The following is a 20,108-nucleotide window of genomic DNA, read 5'->3' on the forward strand; positions in this document are numbered from 1 at the left end:
AATGCGGGGCTCAAACTCACAAATGGTTAGATCATGACCTGAGCCAAAGTCAGACGCTTAACCGACAGCCACCCAGGCGCCCCAGCTGTCTTTTTTTTTTTTTTTTAACTGAGGTGTAATTAACATGTAACATTGTATTCGTTCTAGATGTACAACATAATGATTCAATATTTGCATACATTGCATAATGATCACCACAGTAAGTCTGGTTAACATCATAGGATTCTTTGCTTGTTTTTCTACCCGAAGTGGAAAAGATTATGTAGTCTTAGACAAGTACTGGAAAACTTGATTCTGTGTTTTTATCATTTAAAAAAGATGAAGCAGAAGTTAATTGAAACATTAAGATAGTCATTTAAATGTAAAGTTTGGCTGTAATTCATTTGGATATCTAACCTAGGATTCTGGGTGCCAATAGTAGTGTGGATGGGTGATTTAAAACTATAGTGAACAGGGCGCCTGACTGGCTCAGTCAGCAGTGCGTGAGACTCTTGATCTTGAGGTTCTGAGTTTGAGCCCCACATTGGGTGTAGAGATTACTTAAAAATAAAATCTTAAAAAAAAATGACAGCAACACATGAGGAATTTGCCCCTATAGTCTTTTTTTTAAACATTTTATTTTTTATAATTTATTTATTGTTTAATTTACATCCAAGTTAGTACCATGTGGTGCAACAATGATTTCAGGAGTAGACTCCTTAATGCCCCTTACCCATTTAGACCATCTCCCCCCCCCCCCCCCCCCCACAACCCCTCCGGAAGCCATCTGTTTGTTCTCTATATTTCAGAGTCTTTTATGTTTTGTGCCCCTCCCTGTTTTTATATTATTTTTGCTTCCCTTCCCTTCCCTTATGTTCCCTGTTTTGTATCTTAAATTCCTCACATGAGTGAAGTCATATACTTGTCTTTCTCTGAGTTATTTCACTTAGCATAATACCCTCCAGTTCCACCGGTGTAGTTGCAAATGGCAAGATTTCTCTTTTTGATTGCTGAATATACTCCATTGTGTGTGTGTGTGTGTGTGTGTGTGTGCGTGCACACACACACACACCCCACATCTTCTTTATCCATTCATCCATCGATGGACATTTGGGCTCTTTTCATACTTTGGCTATTGTTAATAGTGCTGCTATAAACATTGGGGTGCTTGTACCCCTTCAAAACAGCATACCTGTATCCCTTGGATAAATACCTAGTAGTGTAATTGCTGGGTCATAGGGTAGTTCTATTTTTAATATTTTGAGGAACCTCCATACTGTTTTCCAGAGTGGCTGCACCAGCTTGCATTCCCACCATCAGTGCAAAAGAGATCCTCTTTCTCCGCATCCTCGCCAACATCTGTTGTTGCCTGAGTTGTTAACGTTAGCCATTCTGACAGGTGTGAGGTGGTATCTCATTATGGTTTTGCTTTGTATCTCTAATGATGAGTGATGTTGAGCATTTTTTCATGTGTCGGTTGGCCATCTGGATGTCTCCTTTGAGAAGTGTCTATTCATGTCTTTTGCTCATTTCTTCACTGGATTATTTTTTGGGTGTTGAGTTTGATAAATTCTTTATAGATTTTGGATACTAACCCTTTATCTGATACGTCATTTGCAAATATCTTCTCCCATTCTGTCGGCTGCCTTTTAGTTTTGCTGATTGTTTCCTTCACTGTGCAGAAGCCTTTTCTTTTTTGGTGAGGTCCCAATAGTTCATTGCAGCCTGTTGTTATTTACTTGGGAAGCAGAGTGGGATAGTACAAAGAACGTGGGCTTTTCATGGGCTTTGTACTTTTCAGATCTGGGTTCATTTCTTGATATTGCCATAATAGTAATAACAACAATGATATTATAAATAATTACTATCTATTGAGCATACCGAGTGCCAGACCCTGTGCTAAGCATTTATATATATCAGCTCATTTAATTTTCACAGTAGTCCTACCAGGTAAGTTTATGATTTCCATTTTTCTGGTAGAGAAAAGCTCAGAGAGATTAAACACAAAGCCTGTGGCAGAGCTTGGTCTCTCTAGTCTTCTCTTCTTTTTTTAATGTTTACTTTTATTTTTTTTAATGTTTATTTATTTTGGAGACAGCAAGAGACAGTGCAAGTGGAGGAGGGGCAGAGAGCGACGGAGACACAGAATCTGAAGCAGGCTCCAGGCTCTGAGCTGTCAGCAGAGAGCCTGATGTGGGGCTTGAACTCACGAACCACGAGATCATGACCTGAGCCAAAGTTGGACGCTTAACTGACTGAGCCACCCAGGCGCCCTGCTTTAATGTTTATTTTTAAAAGAGAGACAGACACAGACAGACAGACATAGCATGAGTGGGGGAGAGTCAGAGAGAGAGGGAGACACAGAATCTGAAGCAGGCTCCAGGCTCCAAGCTGTCAGCAGAGAGCCTGATGTGGGGCTTGAACCCACAAACTGTGAGATCATGACCTGAGCTGAAGTCGGATGCTTAGCCGACTAAGCCACCCAGGTGCTCCTCTAGTCTTCTCTTTTAGTTGTACCCTGGTTATTTTTTTCTGTGACTAGCCATTACCTTAGGTCTCCCAGGACCCCTCTCTAGGTGGCAGGCACAGGTTCTCCACTGTCAGTTGTAATTGTTAGGTATACTTACGGAAGTGTTTGGGAAGCACAGCCCTGAGGCCTTCACTTCCTCATTCATCACAATATACCCTGTCATTGCTACAACACAGACTCTACAGTGATAATCTGAGTTTAATATATGGTATATGGCCATAATACATGAGAGAAAGAATGCTTCACAGATTGCTTAGGCAGTTCATATTTTCATTAGTTACTGACCTTTGTCCCTTCCCAAACTTTTCAAAGTTGGGTATTAGGTCAGGGCACTTCAGTTCTTCTACTCAGTCATTTTTTTTTTCTTTCTTTTACAGAGTTTGAATTCTTATACAAATGGAGCATATGGTCCACCATACCCTCCTGGCCCTGGGGCGAATACTGCATCCTACTCTGGGGCTTATTACACACCTGGATATACTCAGACCAGTTACTCTCCAGAGGTTCCAAGCACTTACCGTTCACCTGGCAACAGCCCAGCCCCAGTCTCTCGTTGGCTGTATCCTCAGCAGGACTGCCAGACCGAAGCACCCTCTCTTCGGGGGCATGTTCCAGGATATCCTGCTTCACAGGTGAGCAGTTATCTGTTGGGTTTTTATTTGTTTAATATTCTATGAGTGATACCATGTTTGTTTCTCTGTCCCTTCAAGGGGAGTTCTGATACATCTTAATTTGTTATTCCTTATAGCATATGGGTCCACTTATTTCTCGTATCTTGGGACAGATTTATGCTATAATTTAGCCATTGAATTTTAAGCCTTCTACCTTCTGAGTTTGATTGTCTCTAAATCTGCCCCTGGTATCTTCAGAATGAAGCTTTTTTTGGGCGTGAAGAAATGACTGCAACTGATTAGAGATGCTACCACTTAGCCTGGTAGCAGCCAAAGTACATCTGTTAAGGAGAGAGGAAGCATCTCAATCTGTTGATACTAGAGTTATTTTCATTACTTCGTTCAGGTTTTTTTGTTTTTGTTTTTGTTTTTAGCAGTGACCAGCATATTTCCTTCCTTTCAATCTAGAACCCTGGAATGACCCTGCCCCATTATCCTTATGGGGATGGTAATCGTAGTGTTCCACAACCAGGACCAAATGTACGACAACAGGAGGACTCATGGGCTTCTCCTGGTGCTTATGGAATGGGAACCCGTTACCCCTGGCCTTCAGCTGCGCCCTCAGCACCACCTGGGAATCTCTACATGAGTGAGAGTACTTCATCATGGCCCAGCAGCAGCTCTCCTCAGTCCCCTCACTCACCACCACCCCAGCAGCCCAAGGTAGGAGGCCTTCTAAACATTGTTCTTTTCATGTTTGGGTAATTGAAAAGGCACAACATGAAACTTTCCTGCGTTGGTGTGTATTAAATGGGGACTAATTGCAAAAAGTTGGTGATTACTACCTATAGCTTTAGCCCAGTTTCTTCCTCTTTTTTTTAATACACTTTATTTTTTAGAGCAGTTATAGGTTCGCATCTTTTTTGTAAAAGACAGAAAAACGCTCATTTACTGTTTGTTGTAATGCTGTCTGAATGTTAAACAAAATCAAAGATTGCATTTTATTACCTCAGTCAGTACACAGAAGACGATATCAATGTGAAATTATATAAGCCACAGACATAAACATCATTTGTCTGTGGCTACATTCCTTTTTAAGGTCTGTCTTAGGTTTTAACTCTTCAGAGGAAGACTATCTAATTCCTATTTATTAAGTCACTGGGTGGATTGTGAGGTGGAAAGGAGCGATTGTGAGGTGTTCGTGATGATGAACACTTCAGGGTAGATTCATTATACTCAGGAATTCTCTGCCTTTTACTGGACAGAGCACTCCTTTTGTCTTTTTAGGGTTGTGTTTTCCTCAAATTGTTAAGGAGGGATGCCTAGTTTTTTTAGTGGGGACTCTTTTCATGTACCTTCACGGTCTGGTGAAAGATGTTGGCTAACCACTCTGATGTTGATGGATTGCCATTAAAACAGCTCTTTTCCCCTCTTTGCTCTCCCACTCCAAGGACTCCTCCTACACCTATAGCCAATCAGATCAAGGCATGAACCGGCACAACTTTCCTTGCAATGTCCATCAGTACGAGTCCTCGGGAACAATGAACAATGATAATTCAGATCTTTTGGATTCCCAAGTCCAGTACAGTGCTGAGCCTCAGCTGTATGGTAATGCCACCAATGAACACCCCAGCAATCAAGATCAAAGTGATAATCTTCCTGAAGAGTGTCTATCTTCAGATGAAGGTACTCCCCCAAGTATTAAAAAAATCATACATGTGCTGGAGAAGGTCCAATATCTTGAGCAAGAAGTAGAAGAATTCGTAGGAAAAAAGACAGACAAAGCATACTGGCTTCTGGAAGAAATGCTAACTAAGGAACTTTTGGAACTGGATTCAGTTGAGACTGGGGGCCAGGACTCTGTCCGGCAGGCCAGGAAAGAGGCTGTTTGTAAAATCCAGGCCATACTGGAAAAATTGGAAAAAAAAGGATTATGAAGGACTTAGAACAAAGGGGAAGCCTGTTACTAACTTGACCAAAGAACTCTTGATTTTGGTTAATTAACCCTCTTTTTGAAATGCTTGTTGGTGACAAGAAGCAATACATTCCAACTTTCCTTTGATTAAAACTTGAAAAACTGGTAAAGGACTTGAAAGAACATTTTAGTTATGAGTTGTTTTCAGTTTTCAGACCAATGAATGTAATAGGAAACTGTGGAGTTACCATTATTGCCAAGTAGACTCACTCCTTAAGAAATTTGTGGATATCTACAAGCTGCTTCTTATCAGCAGGAGGGAAACATGCTTTATGTAACAGGCTTATCAAAAACCTACCAGATGAGACTGGATATAATCTGAGGCAAACAGGCTCTGTTTTTTTAAACATCTGGATTACTTGTCACATTTTTGTACATTGTGACTGCTTTCAACATACACTTCATGTGTAAATTACATCTTGGACTTTAGCCTTCTTGGACCTCTGTTTTGTTTTGTTATTTGCAGTTCATAAATATAGTATTATTCTCTACTACTTGGTACGTTTTGTAGTAATATGTTTAATATAATTATTCAAGAGACTATATTGGTAGCCCGATAGTATGGCAATTCTGAATGAATTTCTATCTTTGCACCACTTGAACATATTGCAATGTGTATTGAGTTCCTGAGGTATCTTGTCTCCTTTTTTGTATAGATCTTTAGGGTAGAGTTTTACCACTCCTACTTTTCATGTTAATAGTGGAAGGCGAATTGGGAGATGGCGGGGCATAGGAATGAGATGTTTGTGGCCATTTTCTTTTTTGCTTTTTTATTATATTTGGATAAAGATCCACCTTAAAATTTCCTTAATCCCCTCCTGCCCCCCCCCCCCCATCGTCTTTTCACTACTGCTGCTTCCATGTAGAGCATTTTGATAGGTAGGGATGAAAAATTAAATGCCACAGTGAGTAGAAATAACTGCAAAAGTAATAAATGTGACCATCTGGAAATGTGCTTCTCCATCTAAAATACTAGGTTCACCATCAAGATCCCTGTGGGCAGATTTCACCTCAGTTGATAGTCAAAAACAGTAAGGATAAAAGGATTCATGCTCAGGGAATGAATCAGCCATAGCTAGAGTGGGAAATTTTCTTTTAAAGGCATATTTGATGTTTACCTTTATTTCCTTAGAGTAAATTGTTTTATAAAAAAGATGTTTATTACCATTAATAACAGTCATTTCAGAGACAGAGTTAAGAAAGTGATATTGAAAGGGTCTTAGCTGGGCTTGCTTGGGTAGCTTCATGCTATGGTATGGAAGAGACTTAGGTAAATGACTTACTTTTTCTATCAGAAGTGAGTTCTAGTATACAGTATCTGTGATTGGAAAAACAGCTGTTTCTTAATAAGATATCCAAGTGATAACTTTTTTCTAGACTATCAGGCCTATTAGTGCTAATAAATATATCCGCCATCTCCTCTCCTTTTAAACAAAGCCAAACAAACGTATGATGAGAAGAAATGGAGTAAAGATATTGGCTGGGTCTGATGGATGGGATGAATGATTTTATGAGATAATATGGTGATAGTTTTATTCTAGGATTTTTATTTTTGGCCTAAGGTAAGAATGTTAAAAAAAGGCTTTCTATGAAAATTAGAAAATTGTACTTGATACTAAAAATTTAGAAGGGGGAGAACCTTAAAGCCAATTTAAAGGAAACCAATGAGACAGTGGCATTCAGGAGAGAATACTATTAACTATTTAAGTGAGGGCCCAAGATACCAATTTCCACAAAGTTTTGATTTTTATACATACACATACACACATTATGCACATACGTATGTGTGTATGTTTTTTAACAGATTTTTTTTTTAATTTTGAGATAATTTTAGACCTCCTGAAGAGTTGTAAAATGAGTAGTTTATGTGCATCTTCATTGAACTTTCCCTTATGTTAACATCTTATACAACTATGGAACATTTGTCAAATTAAGAAATTAGCCTTGATACAATACTGTTAACAAAAGTAGAGAGTTTAAAAAGTAGAGATTTTCTTGGTCTTTTCAGTGATGTCCTTTTACTGTTCCAAGATCCGGTGCAGGATCCCACCTTGCACTTAGTTGTCATGTCTACATAGTGTCTTCCAATCTGTGACAGTGTATCATGACATCTGATGTCATAATGTATTTCTGGTGTTGTTAACCTTAATCACTGAGGTGGTGTCTGCTAGGATTCTCTACTGTAAAATTACTATGTTTTTCTTTGTAATGACTATTTGCTGGAGCTACTTTGAGACTATGCAAATGTCCTGTTTCTGCTTAAACTATTGCCCACTCATTTTCGCATCCATTGCCAGATCTTGCTTGTGTAAGTTACTACTGTGGTGTTCTAATGGTGACTTTCTATTTCTCTCATTTCTTCTACATTTATTAATTGGCATTCTTATGTAAGGAAGGGTTATCACATTCGGATTTATATTTTTAATTATAGTAAGATATTCAAGATAAGTACAAATTAAGAACTTGAAGATGTAAACCGTGTTAAAATGATTCCAAATACCAATATCAAAGAAAGGAAAGCTAAATTGGTAACCTGCTTGAGAAAATATAATGAACTTAAGAAGGAAAATAGTATTTATGATTTGTGGGTTTGGTTCAGTATTTGACTCAGTATCGACTCCAGACTAAATTCAAAATTGTCTTGGAATTTCACATCTGGACTTTCTAGAAGTCTCTAAATTTATATTACTTTGGGGGTAGTTTTTGTCAAAAGCTTGAATAAAGTTACCAAGACCTGGCATGTTAAACACAGCTATGTCTTCTTTATAATAAGCCACTAATGTTTCAAATGTAAATGCCAATATAAATATTTAGACAGATATGCCCTAATGAAGTATCTGGTATGGTGGGTTATGCTTGTTTCTACTTTGTTGGTGTGGAATTCTTCTAAATGCTTTAAAAAATAGGGTTTTAAAAACAGTTCTGTAGTGGTTACTATAATTCTATTAATGGTAGGAAGATTTTTTAAAAAGTTGAATATAGATTAAATTGGCATTTACAAAAGGTTTTTGTTTTTTTGTTTTGTTTTTTAGTTTTATTTATTTATTTTGAGAGAGAGAGAAAGCATGGGTGGGGAAGGGGCAGAGAGAGGCAAGAGAGAGAATCCCAAGCAGGCTCCAGAGTATCAGTGTGGAGCTCAGTGTGGGGCTCAAACCCAAGAACCATGAGCTCATGACCTGAGCTGCAGTTGGACGCTTAACCAATTGAACCACCCAGGCATTTTTTGGGAGATGGGTAGTTGATGACTGGAATTTTTTCTTTTTCATCTTTTTTTTTTTTTTTCGTTTTTAAAAAGTTGAGTTTTAAAGACTCAAATAATTCTATGGAGGTTATAAGGTTAAAGAGTCAAATCTGTGACAAGGACCATGCTTCTGCTCCCAGTCCTGTGTTTTCTTTTACAAAAGCAACAACTTTTTTTCTAATTATTTTTTTTTTAAGTTACATCCAAGTTAGTTAACATATAGTGTAATAATGATTTCAGGAATAGGATTTAGTGATTCATAACTTACGTGTAACACCCAGTACTCATTCCAGCAAGTTTCCTCCTTAATGCCCCTTGCCTGTTTAGCTCATCCCTCCACCCAAAACCCCTCCAGTAACCCTCAGTGTGTTCTCAGTATTTAAGTGTCTCTTATGGTTTGTCTCTTCCTGTTTTTATATTATTTTTGCTTCCCTTCCTTTATGTTCATCTGTTTTGCATCTTAAATTCCACATATGAGTGAAGTCATATATTTGTCTTTCTCTAATTTCACTTAGCATGATACCCTCTAGTTCCATCCACATTGTTGCAAATGGCAAGATTTCATTCTTTTTAATTGCCAAGTAATATTCCATTGTAGATATATACACCTCATCTTCTTTAAAAAAATTTTTTTTAATGTTAATGTATTTGAGAGAGAGAGAGAGAGAGCAGGGGAGGAGCAGAGAGAGGGAGACACAGAATCTGAAGCAGGCTCCAGGTTCCAAGCTGTCAGCACAGAGCCCGACGCAGGGCTTGAACTCAAGAACCGTGAGATCATGACCTGAGCTGAAGTCGGACACTCAACCGACTGAGCCACCCAGGTGCCCCTATATACCACATCTTCTTTATCTGTTCATCAGTCACTGGACATTTGGACTCTTTTCATACTTTGGCTGTTGTCGATAATGCTGCTATGTAAACATTGGGGTGCATGTGCCCCTTCGGAACAGCACTCCTATATCCTTGGGTAAATACCTGGTAGTGCAATTGTTGGGTTGTAGGGTAGCTCTTCTTTTAATTTTTTGAAGAACTTCCATACTGTTTTCCAGAGTGGCTGCACCAGTTTACATTCCCACCAGCAGTGCAAAAAGGTTCCTCTTTCTCCACATCCTTGCCAACATCTGTTGTTGCCTGAGTTGTTAATTTTAGCCATCTGACAGGTGGTATCTCTGTGGTTTTTACTTGTATTTCCCCGATGATGAGCGATATTGACCATTTCTTCATGTCTGTTAGCCATCCAGATGTCTTCTTTGGAAAAGTGTCTGTTCATGTCTTTTACCCATTTCTTCACTGGGTTTTTTTTTTTGGGGGGGGGGGTGTTGAGTTTGATGAGTTCTTCATAGATTTTGGATATTAACCCTTTATCTGATATATCATTTGCAAATATCTTCTCCCATTCTGTCTGTTGCCTTGTAGTTTTGCTGTCTGTTTCCTTTGCTTTGCAGAAGGTTTTTATCTTGATGAAGTCCCAGTAGTTCATTTTTGCTTTTGTTTCCCTTGTCTCCAAAGACATGTCAAATAAGAAGTTGCTGCAGCCAAGGGCGAAGAGGTTGTTGCCCACAAGCAACGACTTTTAACTGAGGTTTTAAAAAATTATCCCTGTATTTTTTGTTCTGTTGTTTAGTTCCTATATCATTTATTTTTGCTCTCATCTTTATTATTTCCTTCCTTTTGCTGGTTTTGGGTTTTGTGTTTGGTCTTTTTCTAACTCCTTTAGGTGTTATCTCCCTATTTTAAATTTTTGTTTATATTTTAAAAGATTTTGTTTTCTTTAAGTAATCTCTACACCCAACATGGGGCTTGAATTTACAACCCCGAGATCAAGACTAGCATGCTGTACCGACTAAGCCAGCCACATGCCTCTCCATATTTTGTAATGACATAATTGTATTGCTTCTTTTGATTTATCAATTTTAGGTCATTTCTACTGATTTTCTATTACAGAGGGTGGAGGTTTAGGTTTAACTCTCTGCCCCTACAATACACACATCTCAGTCCTCATCCCCCCCGTACTCAAAACCCACCCCCCAATCTACGCGATGATTTTGTTGTACATTATTATGACCATGTAAATGCTAACCAGAGCTCAGTAATGTTGTAAACTGTGAGTACATTTCCTTTTCTGAACTTCTTTTCCCTGCAGTTAATCCTTTATCTTATTTATGAGTTTGCTCATGTACTTATAACTAATTTGACCTCAAACCCTTCATCATTTATGTAAATCTTTTAAGATGTCCAGACATATATTTTGTCAATTTCAAATTCCTGAAGAAGTCTACCCTGGAGCCTTCTGACTGTAGAACTGGTATGTTCCTAGTGCATATTGTCATTCTGGGATCTTCTACTTATCCTGGGGATTCTTTTGGCTTCTCCTGCTGGTTTCCTTTTTTCTGTAATTTATGTCTTTCTCTTAATTTATTCCCCCATTTTTGTAGAGCATGTTCCCCAGTAGCTTCCTGCAAAAGGGTGCATGAGAAATAGTTTTTTTTAACATCTTGCATATTTGAGAATGTGTTTTCATGACCCTTTGTATAAAATCCTTCTCTCTGGAAGCTTGTAGGATATTTTTGTCTCCTCTCTTATGAAATTTCCTAACAATATAGCTTTGGTGTGGGTCTGTTTTTTGTGCATTTTACTGGGTACCTTTCATTCTGGAAACTTATACCCTAAGCCCTATGACATTGTCTTGACTTTGTTAATTTTGCCCCTCTATCACCCTCATCTCTGTTAACTCTTTCTAGAATTCCTGTTTCTGTCTAGACCTCTTAGGCTGGTTCTTTGATTCATTTTGCTTTCTTTTTTATTTTTTGCCTTTTTTGCAGTATTTTGTGGGAGATTTACTTACCTTTATCTTCTAAATCTTCATTTGGAGTTTTACATTTTGACTATATTTTTAAATTTTAAGAATTTTTTTGTTCTCTGTGTTCCCTTATGGAATTCTGCTTTTGTCTGTGGTTGTAAGCACCTTATCTTGGAGGAGGATTATTAATGATAATTTCTTGATGTTTTCTTTTTACTGAATAATGAATTTCCTCCAAAATGCATTTTCCTTTCTTTTTTGATCTTCAACTTTATCATGTTAGAGATATTTTCTTAGATGTCTGGTGGTTCTTGGATTCTAGTGTTATACTGGAGACCCAAAATTACTTCTAGAAAGTGCTTCATGACCATTCTGTTTTGTTTTGTTTTTTTCATAATCTTTGGTAGAGGGGGATAGCTCTTTTTATTTTTAAAGTTTATTTATTTATTTTGAGACAGAACGCGAGCAGGGGAAGGGCAGAGAGAGGGAGAGAGAGAATCCCAAGCAAGCTCTGCATTGTTAGTGAGGAGCCTGATACGGGACTTGAATTCACGAACCGTGAGATCATCGCCTGAGCAGAAATCAAGAGTTGGATGCTTAACTGACTGAGCCAGCTAGGTGCCCCAGGGGATAGCTCTTTTAAATCTGAAATTGGGAAGGATAGATTATCTGATCATTTTCATTCCTGTGTGTAAACAGGAGGGTTTATACTCCATGTGGCTTTTCTTACCAGGAGTAGTGGGCACATTTGTTGTCAGGAAATGTGAGGTGCAGGAGGTCCCAGCTGCTGAGAGTGAGGATTTAGGAGTTTCTGGGTTCAGAGCACATTTTGTGTCAGCCAATCCTTAAATCTCCTTTTCTTTTGCAATATGTACTCTGTCTTCATAAGCTAATGCTGAGTAGTATTGTCTGATAAATTATAGGACTCCTAGTTACATTTGGATTTCCGATGAATAACCTCATTTTTTTGAAGATTTTTTTTTTAAATGTTTATTTATTTTTGAGAGAGAGTGAGTAGGGGAGGGGTAGAGAGGGAGGGAGACAGAGAATCCCAAGCAGGCTCCACACTGTCAGTGCAGAACCGATGTGGGGCTCAAACTCATGAATCATGAGCTCATGACCTGAGTTGAAATCAAGGTTAACCAACTAAGTCACTCAGATGCCCCAACAAATCATTTTTTAAAATAAATATATTCCAAATATTGTATGGGATATACCAATACTAAAAATGATTGTTTCCCTGAAATTCAAATTTACTGGGGGTATTATGTTTTCAAATTAAAGTTCTTACGTTAAGATAATTGTAGATTCACATGCAGTTTTAAGAAATAATGCACAGCTTTCATGTATCCTTTACTCAGTTTCCCCCAATGGTAAAATTTTTGCAGAACTTACTGCAGTGTCACAACCAGTATATTGACCCTGATACAGTCAAAATACAGAATAATTCCACCATCACAATTATTTTCACTATTGACCTTTCATAGCCACACCTACTTCTCTTTTCCCACCATTCTAAACCCGCGACAATCACCATTCTGTTCTCCATTTCTGAATTGTGCCATTTCAAGAATGTTATATAAGTAGAATTGTACAGTATTGTAACCATAGAGATTGGCTTTTTTTTCACTCAGCATAATTCTCTTGAGATTCATTCAAGTTCTCTCCTTATCAATAGTTCTTTTTTATTGCTAAGTAGTGGTCTGTGATACGGATGTGCCACTATTTGTTTACTCACCTGTTGGAGACCTCTTAGTTGTTTCCAGTTTGGGGCTATTATGAATAAAGCTGCTATGTACATTCATGTACAGGTTTTTGTGTGGACATGGTTCTCATTTCTTTGGGAAAAATGCCCAGGAATGCAGCTCTGGGTCATAGAGTGGTTGCATGCTTAATTTTGTAGGCTGTTACCAAACTTTTCTAGGACGGCTGCACCATTTTGCATTCCCACCAGCATGTATGAATTTCTCTGCATCCCTACCAGTATTTGATGGTGTCACTATTTTTTATTTTCGGTGTTCTAACAGATGCATAGTGATACCTCATTGTGGTTTAATGATTTTGCATTTCTTTGATAGTTAATGATGTTGAACATCTTTTCATGTGCTTATTTGCCATCTGTGTATTCTCTTCTGTGAAATGTCTGTTCTTTTGCCCATTTCTGGGGGACTTATTCTAATAAACTTATTTTAGAATAGTTTAGATTCACAGAAAACTTACAATGCTACAGAGTTCCTATATACTCCACACTCTATTACCACTTTAGTGTTATACATTTGACACAGTTAGTGGACCAATAATGATACATTCTTATTAACTAAAATGCATACTGTCTTCAGATTTCCTTAGTTTTTACCTGACATCCTTTTCCTCTTCCAGGATCCCATTCATGAAGAATACCACATTACATTTCCTCATCATATAGTAAGAGCCTCTTGGCTGTGACAGTTTCTCAGATCTTCCTTGTTTTTGATGACTGTGACAGTCCTGAGGAGTACTGGTCAGATTTTGTAGACTGCCCCTCAACTGGGATTTGTCTGATGTTTTTCTCATATACAGTAGGGCTGTGGCTTTTTGAGAGGAAGACCACAGAGATGGTAAGTGCCCATCTCATCATATATAAATGCATATATACTATCAACGTAACTTATACTGTTGATGTCAACCTTAATCACCTGGCTGAGATAGTGTTTGTTGGGTTTCTCCACCATAAAATTACTTCCCCCCCCCCTTTTTCATACTACACTCTTTGGAAGGAAGTCACTACATGACTTAAGAAATAGGGAGCTATCCTCCACCTTCTTGAGTGTAAATTATTGAGTGTAAATTATTTGGAATTTCCCTGCAAGGGAAATTTATTCTCCCATTTATTTGTCTGTGTAACCATTTTTATCAGTATGGACTCATAAATGCTTATTTTATACTTTATGTTACGATCTAATACTACCTTATGTATTTTGTTCCTCCAATTCTCTTGTTTTGGCTGTTGGGAGCGCTCTCAGTTGTGTCCTTTTGACATACCTCCCGTCGTCATTGTATGTGGCTTTTTTGACTCCCTTCCCTTACTTTCTGGTACTAGAAGGTTTTTCCAGGCTTGTCCTGTTCTAGTCCTAGAATCAGTTGTTTCTCCAAGAAGCCCTGGCTCCTGTTACTGAAAAACAGTATTGAAAGCACATTTGGGCTCCATTGTCTTCCCTGATGAGTTTTGAGAATTCTTTGTTTTCTGGATGCAAGTCTCTTATCGGATGTGTGGTTAGCAAATATTTTATTTTTGTAGCTTGTCTTTTCTTTTTTTTTTTTTTAATTTTTTTAATTTTTATTTATTTTTGATACAGAGAGAGACAGAGCATGAATGGGGGAGGGTCAGAGAGAGAGGGAGACACAGAATCCGAAGCAGGCTCCAGGCTCTGAGCACAGGCTCTGAGCCTCAGCTCAGAGTCCCAACGTGGGGCTCGAACCCACAGACCGTGAGATCATGACCTGAGCCGAAGTCGGACACTCAACCGACTGAGCCACCCAGGTGCCCCAGTAGCTTGTCTTTTCATCCTATTAACAGAGTCTTTCCCAGAGCAAAAGTTTTTAATTTTGAAGAAAACCTATTTATCATTTTTTCCTTTTAAGGATTGGGCTTTTGGTGTCAAATCTCTTAGAACCACTGGTTTACTTAACCCCAGTTCCTGAAGATTCTCTCCTAGTTATTTTTCTTAAAGTGTTACATTTTTACATTTGTGTTTGCTACATTTACATTGGCTCTGAGGGGAAGAAAAAATTCTTCCTCTATTCTTAAGGTCTTCCTTAGCTGAACTAAGAATTAAATTTACATGAGACAGATTAATAGGAAAAAACCCCAAAGTTTTATTACATGTGCACAGAGGCCCAATACTGAAATTGAGACCTCAAGAAGTGACCAAGGCAACCAGTTTTTATACTTTTTAGACAAAGAGACAAATTTGTGAGGAATTGACAGGACACAGAAAATTTAACTTTGGGAGGTTTAATTAGTAAGGAATTGTAAACAGAATTTGGGTTGGGGTAGTAAATAAGTAAAAAATAACAAGGGTTGTTTACACAACCTTCTTGGCTCTAGATTTCCTAGCTCTGGGTGGTAAGGATGTCTCTTTACCTCCTGGTGCAGCGAGTGTACCTTTCACAGGGGAGATTTGTTTCCTGTTTTCAGAGAGACAGAGGATAATCTGAGTGTCCTTCCTGCACAGCTGTTTCTTCAGTAACTTTTATTTTAAATAATCAATATGCCAAAGCGGCCTATCATAGGCCACCTGCCCTGGGCCCCTACAGCCCATTCTGACAGCTGTAGCCAACAGGAAGGAAGCCTTGATGGAAACCTCCCAGGGCTGGTGGAAAGCCAGCTTGCTGCACAGCTTAAACTGACATTTTTAGGTTATCGGCCTCTAAAACAGCTTTCATTGCAGGAAGACAGAGAAGTCACAGGGAAAGTATGTATCATTTTCCTCAAAGTGAAAACATTCTAAGATTATTAAATTGAGGGCAGGAACTATTCATTTGGGGCTATGAAGTAATACAATGAATTTTCAAAACAACTCTTTTTTTTTTTAACGTTTATTTACTTTGAGAGAGAGTGTACGTGTGTGAGTTGGGAGGGGTAGAGAGAGGGAAAGAGAGAGAGAATCCCATACAGGCTCCATGCTAATACATTGTGTTTTTATGAATGGTTTATGGACGGACTTAATAAAAATTACCAACTTTGGGTTGGAAGAGAACATCACACTGGATATCAGTAAGGTTTCTTCTAGTTCTTACATTCTTTTATTTTTTTTAATGTTTATTTGAGAGACAGAGCATGTGCATACACACACTCACATGTGGGGGAGGAGCAGAGGGGGAGAGAGAGAATCCCAAGCAGGCTCTAAGCTTAGCATGGAGCCCAACACGGAGCTCCATCTCAGGACCACAAGATCATGACCTGAGCCGATATCAAGAGTCAGACACTTAACCGACTGAGCCATGCAGGTGCCTCTAATATTATCTTATAAACAAAGGTAGTGGCATAGCCAAAATTCTAGCTCAGACCTTCTGTTTCTTGATTTAAGCACTTTGCCTCACAGCGGCTGCCTGTATATTCTTGGTTAAAATGTAGATTCAATGACCCCTCTGATTAAACTATTTTAGTTAATAAGAAGCTCTGGGTGTTGGATCTAAAAATCTACATTTTATTTTTTTATTTAAAAAAATTGTTTTATTTTTTAATGTTTAGTTAATTTTGAAGGAGAAAGAGACAGATTGTGAGTGGGGGAGGGGCAGAGAGAGAGGGAGACACAGAATCCCAAGCAGGCTCCAGGCTCAGAGCTGTCAGCACAGAGCCCTACGCGGGGCTCGAACTCACAAGAACTCACAAACTGTGAGATCAAGACCTGAGCTGAAGTCGGATGCTCAAACGACTGAGCCACCCAGGCACCCCTAAAAATCTACATTTTAAAGACTCTACTTAGCATATTCTTCCATTCATTTGAATTTGAGAACCACCATCACAGCCTGAAGCCCTGTTCTTGTTATTTTATAGTCAGACCATCCAACGGTGGAATTTTCTCCATTCAGGATGCCTAGCTGTCCACCAGGTATTGAGGACTCCTGCCTCCAAAAACTATGTATCCTCTTACCTAATGCCTTGATAGGCACTCAACGCATACATTTTGATGCTGAAATATGGTTTATTTTGGAAAGACATGGGAATTCAAAATTGATGCCTAGCAGTTTTTCCAACTCGGGATATAAAATCCAGTTGTTTCATGACCCTTAGACTCTTGCTTTTGCTCTTTAGGCAGCTTACTGGCAATTAGCATTATCTTTTGTACTAGTGCATGGAGTCAGCAAACTGCCTAGCACTGGAGACCCAATGTAACCCCTCCTTTTGCAAACAAAGTTTTGTTGAGACACAGCCACACTCATCTGTTTACCTCTTGTCTCTGGCTATTTTTGTGTTACAACAAGCGATCTAATTAGTTGTGACAGAAACCTTATGGCCCACAGAGCCTGAAATATTTGTCTGGCTCTTCACAGAAAAAAGTTTGCTGCCTCCTGCACTAGACAACTGAAAGGGAATGGTAGGGTTTGTTTCAGATTTTGCCTTTTTTTTCTGATAAGGGATCTGATATACAACTGTAAACAATAGCCAGTGAAATTGTATGTGTGTGTGTGTGTGTGTGTGTGTTCTGAGCAATATACCATAAAATATTCTCTTTCTGAGCCTACCTACTGGGCCTTCTTGGGAACCTAAAATTTATCTGCTTAAGGCAGTGTTTCTTAAAGTGTAGATCCCACACTATCTGCCTCTAAGTCATCTGGAGTGCTTGTTTAAAATGCAAATACATGAATCCCATCAAAGACTGACCGAATGAAAATTTCTGGAAGTATACCAGGACATTTGATTGCTTCCTCCTTTGGAACTGTTAGTGTATATGGTTCCTGTCTCTTAGGACACTCAAGATACATTAATTTGTTTATCTGCTTGTCTCTTAAGACTGTAAACTCCTTCAGGGTAGGTAATGTGTTAACCATTATTTTTGTATTCTAAGCTGCAGGGTGGGCACATTTAATTGCTATGGTCCATGCAAGCTGGGGATCCTTTCAGGGATCATAAGATCAGTCCATTAAGCAACCAACTCTTGATCTCAGCTCAGGACTTGATCTCAGGGTCATGTGTTCAAGCCCCGTGTTGGGCTCTGGACTAGGTATGGAGCCTATTTAAAACAACAAAACTATTAATACTAAGACATAATTTGCTTTTTTCGCTGTTTTTTTTTTTTAATTTAATGTTTTATTTATTTTGAGAGACAGAGTATGAGCCAGGGAGGGGCAGAGAGAGAGGGAGACATAGAATCTGAAGCAGGCTCCACGCTCTGAGCTGTCAGCACAGAGCCCAATGTAGGGCTGGAACTTGTGAACCGCGAGATCATGACCTGAGCCAAAGTCAGACGCTTCACCAACTGAGCCATCCAGGCGCCCCATTGCTAAGTTTTTGACATTTGCACTGTTGATGCAAAAGCAATGGTGGGTAAAACGCTTGCGCCTTAGCAGGAATTGTGAAAACTGAGGATGTCCTTGGAACCACAGAAGGGACGGCCATCTTGCCAGCGCAACCGAACAAAAAGCCCCTAGTAGGGTGCCAGAACGAATTGGAGGTCAACCAATCACCAAGCGACAGCACGACGTGTCGGGAAAAACGCTCACCCGGACCTAAACCCGAACCGCTGCAGCTTAAAAACCCCACCCCTCCACACCTGGGGGCGACTTCCCTGACTCCTCTCTCTCCCTGAGTCACGGAACCTCGCCCGAGACCTTAGTTCCCAAATAAAGCCTCTGACTCCTATCTTTACCCTGCCTTATGCCTGACCTTAACAAAAACAAATTGTAGTCATTCACTGTATTGTGCACTGCCATGCATCCGTAATAAAAATAGTGCACATTTCACTTAAAAATACTGTTCACGAAGTACAAATTATTAATTTTATTAAATCCTAACCCTTGCGTTCACACCTTGTCAAATTATATGTGACAAAATAGTATGCATAAAACAGTTCTGTATACTAAAGTATGCTGGTCTCTTGAGGAAAAAGAAAGATTATTTGAATTGGTAACTGAACTAGCTACTCTTTTTTTCATGGAGCAACGTTTTTATTTAAAAGTACAACACAGAAACTAGGACTAGTCAGATTTAGCTATTTGACAGAGCTTTTCTTGAAAACAAAGTGAGCTGGTCACTTCAAGGAAAACAACTGACAGTACTTCTTGCCTGTGATAAAATCTGGCCTTTCAAGAAAAAAAGCAGAATTTAGAGAACTTGTATTTGCTAAGAGCTTGACAGCTTCCCAATATTTACAGACTCTTCTAATGAGATTGATGGTAATTTAAAAAAAAAAGAAAAAATATACATATATATTGTATTATGAAATGTGTTAATATTTGGAAGACTGCACAGCACAGTGAACTGATATTTTCCAAATGACCAATGGTTGATCTCATAAATCACATATAGGTAAAAAATCCACTCAAACTGCAAAACAGACCAATGGATTTTAATGTATCAGAGTATAAAAAATTCACTGATATGTTTTCAGATTCCATATTGCAACTAACCTTTAAAAAGCTACCACTTGTTGAATTTTAGTGTAGCATTAAAAAGAATAGCCACAATTATCTGAAGAGGCTATTAAAATACTTCCTCCTTCTCCAGCTACAGCATAGTTGAGGGAGGCTGGGTTTTCTTCACATACATCAACCAAAACTAAAGTTTTAACAGTTTGAATGCAGAAACAAATATGAGAATCCAACAGTTTTCTATTAAACTAGACATTAAAGAAATTTACAAAACTGTAAAGCAATGTCATTCTTTTCTCTGATTTTCCTTTCATTTTGGAAACTAGTTATTTTTCCATAAAAAATTTACAAGAAATAGGCTTTTAATGTTATTTTAAATGAATTAGTAAATATTTAAATTTGTTTTAATTTCTAGTAAACAGTGATATATATAACTTACATAAACAGTATCCTATAGGATTCTCAATAATTACAGGGCAGAGTTCTTGAGACCAAAACAAAATTGTGAACAGCTCGTATAGAGGATATGGAGATTTAGAGATGATCTAAATTCAAGTTCTAGTTTTGTCAGTTAACTGATTTTAGGTAAGTTACTTAGGTGGAGACTCTGAAGATAGATACTGTGTTTATAATTTTGACTCCATCACTTGCTGGTAGTATGACTTTGGGGAAGTCATTTTACCTCTGCAAATAGGGATAACCATAGTCTGTACTTCATCAAGTTGCCAGGAGGACTAAATGGGATTACACCTGTAAGATGCTTACAAGTCTACCTAGAATGTAATAAGAGATTAGCAAATGCCAGCTATTAGTCTATGATATTAGCTAATCATCTGACAAGATCCTAGAGAATGGGACAGTTCTGGCATTCCTCACCCTCTTCCTGCAGAGCAGAAGCT

General features: G+C 38.5%; 1 protein-coding gene across 7 annotated transcripts in view; it reads left to right on the forward strand.

Moving 5' to 3' along the window:
* Positions 1–5,586, forward strand: part of BAG4 (BAG cochaperone 4) — a 45,947-nt gene extending 40,361 nt beyond the window's left edge. For all 7 annotated transcript variants that reach the window (XM_081795610.1, XM_081795608.1, XM_081795607.1 and 4 more), the window contains 3 exons: positions 2,887–3,141; positions 3,589–3,843; positions 4,572–5,586. In XM_081795610.1, coding sequence (XP_081651736.1) covers positions 2,887–3,141; positions 3,589–3,843; positions 4,572–5,057 — 996 coding nt within the window. In that variant the 3' untranslated portion in view covers positions 5,058–5,586. The remainder of the gene's footprint in view (positions 1–2,886; positions 3,142–3,588; positions 3,844–4,571) is intronic.
* The last annotated feature ends 14,522 nt before the right edge of the window (positions 5,587–20,108 follow it).

The sequence above is a fragment of the Panthera onca genome, chromosome B1, assembly GCF_046562875.1.
Source record: "Panthera onca isolate mPanOnc1 chromosome B1, mPanOnc1 haplotype 2, whole genome shotgun sequence".
In the NCBI taxonomy this organism is placed as follows: Eukaryota; Metazoa; Chordata; class Mammalia; order Carnivora; family Felidae; genus Panthera; species Panthera onca.